The sequence below is a fragment of the Anoplopoma fimbria genome, chromosome 10 (genome assembly GCF_027596085.1).
Source record: "Anoplopoma fimbria isolate UVic2021 breed Golden Eagle Sablefish chromosome 10, Afim_UVic_2022, whole genome shotgun sequence".
Taxonomy (NCBI): domain Eukaryota; kingdom Metazoa; phylum Chordata; class Actinopteri; order Perciformes; family Anoplopomatidae; genus Anoplopoma; species Anoplopoma fimbria.
Window position 1 is genome coordinate 3,001,129 of NC_072458.1, and position 4,787 is coordinate 3,005,915.

The 4,787-nt window shown below is 41.1% G+C and overlaps 1 protein-coding gene across 2 annotated transcripts; it reads right to left on the reverse strand.

Moving 5' to 3' along the window:
- btd (biotinidase) lies at positions 1-3,308 on the reverse strand. Of its 2 annotated transcripts, XM_054606082.1 has the most exons (7): positions 3,271-3,308; positions 2,711-2,868; positions 2,012-2,161; positions 1,423-1,571; positions 1,140-1,317; positions 446-1,042; positions 1-370 (listed from the first exon to the last, which is right to left on the reverse strand). In XM_054606082.1, exons 2-7 carry the CDS (start codon positions 2,762-2,764, stop codon positions 98-100), a joined length of 1,401 nt encoding a protein of 466 aa, XP_054462057.1. In that variant the 5' UTR covers positions 2,765-2,868; positions 3,271-3,308; the 3' UTR covers positions 1-97. The 2 variants fall into 2 exon arrangements, with proteins under 2 accessions (XP_054462057.1, XP_054462056.1); XM_054606081.1 differs by lacking the exon at positions 3,271-3,308 and having other exon boundaries at positions 2,711-2,996.
- Positions 3,309-4,787: the final 1,479 nt, after the last annotated feature.

A 4,787-nucleotide genomic window follows, 5' to 3' on the forward strand; every position in this document is an offset into this window, starting at 1 on the left:
TTATAGCAGTTTTTATTTAACAAAAGACAAATGTTCAACGCCGGATTGTCATAACTAAGATTAGTTTTTTTCAAAACAGTTTTTAAATGTCTTCAGTTCATTCGTTGTCCAGGTGATACATTCGTCCGTACAGACAGGCAGTGACCAGCCCACCAGTCATCGTTGAGTGTTTCATGGTCACTCTACCATCTGCAGCTGTTTCCAGATGCTCTGGCTGGTCCAGGACAAGCTTGTGAACCAAAACTGATGGGAACACATATCTGGTCCCAAACCTCCCCTCTAACAGGAAGTCCATTTTTGTCTCTGCCTCTTCCACCTCCTGTCCACAGGAACTGACGTCCAACCCTGCACAGCGGACCAGTGCACACACCTGCAACAGATATATGATAAACGTTACAAGAGCATCATGACGCAGTTGTATATCCCCAAGTATTCTCTTTCTTACCTGCAAGGCGTAACGTCCGTTTACTGTGTGTGTTCCGGCAAATGCTCCCAATGCGTAGAGCTCTTTACTGTCACCGGGTGGTAGTCGTCGATACTGCAGGTGACAGCAAAAGGTGCCATTACACACGTTAACGTTGCCCTCAGTCTCGTTAAGGAGGGCGAATGTAAATGTGTCGTACATCATGGATGAGAGGAAGGTGGTGGAGGAGGGAAGAACTGAAGGAGCCGTTTCAGGAGAAGGAGAATCAAAACAGCTCTCTTTGTGACAGTATCCAGAGTCCATAGCTGGAGATGACGTGGACTCAGCACTTACTACACCCTCACCCACCACACTCTGCCCCGTCCACAGTGGGTCTAACACTGGCACCCTGGCTACCAGCAGCCGGCCCTCTTCTGGGTCTCCTCTCTGGGCGTGGTGGTAGGTGGAAGAAGACGGGGTGTAAATACCACTTCCTGTCATGATCAGTCGGTCACTACGAATGTTGGCCGCTAGCAGGGTGACATTGGCACCTAAGCTGAAAGCCCGCTGGAACTGGATCGAGTCCAGTAGAGGGAGCTGGTTCATCCAGGCTGTGGGGTAGATCAACTGACGAACACCCTAAAAGGGGTCCAAGGAGAGGAGGATGTGAGGAAAAGAGAAGACCGAGCACAAGAATGTAAAGTTGGGTAAAGAATTTGAGTGGCTGTTTTTCTACCTTCTCCAACAGATTAACTTTGGGCTTGTGGAACAGGATGTCAAAGCAAATGATGAGACCAAATCTTCCGGCAAAAGGTGTTTCAAACGTAATGATCTCAGGTTGTGGCGGCGTGTCAAAGGCCTCCTCAAAGTAGAGGTTCTGTTTATGGTAGCGAGCCACCAGCAGGCCGTCTGAACTGTATGAAGAAAAATCTGTTAACAGTTCCCAAAGACTAGGAAATCACGCATTGGTGCACTTGCTCAACTTCAGCTAAACCATCATTTCAATGTCGGCACTGCACCTGAAAGCCACGTTGGTGTTGAACTGCCAGCGTCCATCAGGTGGACAGGAGGAGAGGTCCGTCTTCGGGGTGCAGAGCTGCAGGTCAGCCATGTTGGCCACCAGGAAGAGGTTGTAACGACGGGCCATACAGCTCAAACGCTGGAGAACCTGTGAAACACAAACACAGTCAAATGTGATTATATTCACAGACTGGTGTTGCATGAGTGAAGGCCTGAGCAGCCCAGTGCTGTCTCCGTGTAAGTGTATCATTTCAGAATGCATGTTCAATAATATTGTGAGAAACGTGGCTATATGATAAGGAATAAAATCAGTCAAACACGTTCTGGATTTTTCTCATAACTTAAGTGAAGTCTCAACACTTAACCAGGCAAGCCAAGCCACTTGTGGCGATATCAGATCATCAACGCAACAAAACTCTAGATACTAAATATGTGTAAACAAGATGTTAGACAGCAATTCAATATCATACTAAATTTACATTTTTCGCACATGCACAATTATGTTTAAACATATGTTTACGTAATTATGTTTACATCACACAATTTCACTCTTACAATAACATAAAATCTAAATGTGTGATTGTGCACCTCAGTGTTGTTGTATTTGCCTGGTTCGGTGCAGGGGTTCCAGCTCTCCTGCTGGGGGTCAGGAACGGTTTCTAGGTAGCCAGAGATGGACGAACGGCTGAAGTTAAAACCCTGAAGACCATCTTCTGGAAACACCAGGATCTGGGCCCCCTGAAGGGAAGAGGAGGGCAGAGAATGGAGCTTAATTACTCTACTGTAGTCATGTACTCTTCCTTCTGTCAGCATACAGAGAAATACAACCTCTCCTGTTGACTGACCTAATTATTATTTAATTTTATACTGACTGTGCTTAATAAAAATAATTTCACAAATCAATTAGACATTTAAATATCAGTTAGTAGTCTGTCTAATATGAGGGATGTTTTTTTAATTTGCTATAATGGGCTCAGGTAAATATTCTGTAATTTATAGCAACTGTCAATGGCAGCGACATTTGAGGCTTTACTTAAAGAATCCAAAGATCAAGTCAGTAAGGAGTTAAAAATTAACAATAATGTAATATTGCTTGACTGTTTCAGCAAAAAGTTTGCCTTTAAACTCCCCTCCTTTGAAGCCAATTGGGATGCATTTTTAAAGCTTTTCTTCCTGACTTTCAAGCAAATCCTAAAACAGAAAAGTTATTGATGAAGTGCATAATAATCAAAATTGTTATTATGACTGAAACAGTAAACATTGAACTCTCTGCTGACCTGACCGTACCTGCTGAGCGGCCCGGGCAGCCTGCTGCTCGTAGACATCCAGGTTTCTCTGCATGTGCTGCAGGGCAGCGCGGCGGGACAGGGGGACCCGAGGCTCCGGGTTCAGGACCAGGTTGTGCTCATACACAGCGGCAACGTACGAGGAGACCGGAGCTGGTTCTGGTACCGTGAAAGAGAAGAAGAAGCTGACCAAAACGACAACCTGCAAAAACATTGTTTCTCCCCAGAGAGACATGAATGCTGTTATCCAGACGCTTGTGTTACACCATGCTTGTGCTACACCATGACCCCTGAGAGGTCAGGAGTCCTCCTAGTGAGTCAGCTTATTATCTGCTATTGCGAAATAGTGTTTACTTTACTATATATATATATAGATAGATAGATAGATAGATAGATAGATAGATAGATAGATAGATAGATAGATAGAGATATATATATAGATATCTATCTATATATCTATATATATATATATATATATCTATATATATATATATATATATATATATATATATATATAGATATATATATATATAATTACTAATAATACACAAACGTATGTACTTGTCCTGCCCTGAATGGATCACAGAAAATAACTGGCAACCCAGCGTGAAAGAATAAACAGACTTTTATTTTGAAAATACTCGACAGGAAACACAAAACCCGGAAGTTCTTTTTGAACTTCTTTCTACAGCCTGCATGAGGAGGACATGGGCTCTAATTTGTGGTGACTTTGTACTTAATGTTGCTCGAGTGGTTTAAACACATGAGGGGGGTTTAGAGGAACGGACTAATGTTTATTTTTTTAATGTTTTTTGACGTCTCGGCACGTTTTTGACCAGGAAGTCTATTAGCTTTAGCATTAGCACATGACCTGCAGCTACAATGTCAGCAGCACCAGAGGCGCAGACAGGAGCAGCAGACGCCTCCGTGTCCAAAACCAGCCAGATATTTAAGAGCTGCTGGAGCTGCCGGCTCCTCTCCGGAGGTGGTCTGGTCCTGTCCGGAGCTTATGTGTTCAACGCCGCCCGGAGAGTGATGCGACAAGGCGGACCCACCTCCATCGGCACGGTGGCGCAGATCACATTCGCTGCTTGTAAGTTATCCACTAACTATGTAACCCTTTCATGCAGAGAGGTCACTACAGTGGACAGCTATTCAAGTGTTGTTTTCTTGTACAGTACCAGTCAAAAGTTTGGACACACCTTCTCATTCAACTACTTTGAAGAAGCTAAAATATAAAACATATTCTGGTTTGTTGAGCATTTGTTTGGTTACCACATAATTCCATATGTGTTCCTTCATAGTTTGGATGTCTTCAATATTAATCTACAATGTAGAAAAAAATAAAAATAAAGAAAAAACATTGAATGAGAAGGTGTGTCCAAACTTTTGACTGGTACTGTATATATATATATATAAATTTTATATAAATATATTATATATATATAAATATAAATATATATATATATATATTTTTATTATATATATATATATATATATATATATATTTTTTTATTATATATATATATAAATAAATAAATAAATAAAAAATATATAAATATATATGTAGTACCAGTCAAAAGTTTGGACACACCTTCTCATTCAACTACTTTGAAGAATCTAAAATATAAAACATATTCTGGTTTGTTGAGCATTTGTTTGTTTACCACATAATTCCATATGTGTTCCTTCATAGTTTGGATGTCTTCAATATTAATCTACAATGTAGAAAAAAATAAAAATAAAGAAAAAACATTGAATGAGAAGGTGTGTCCAAACTTTTGACTGGTACTGTATATGCATGGGGTTTTGATGGCATAGTTGCACATCAGCCACTACAGTGATACTATTGTAGTGGCTGATGTGCAACTATGCCATCAAAACCCCATGCATATACAAGAAAACAACATTTGAATAGCTGTCCACTGTAGTGACCTCTATTCATGAAAGGGTTAAAGGTATGACATCGATTGTCATCATTTGGAGTAATATATACACAACCGTATTTTGTCTTTCAGGTTTGGCATCATGGGGAGTTGTCCTCATCGCTGACCCGGTGGGAAAGTCCCAGAGGAAGA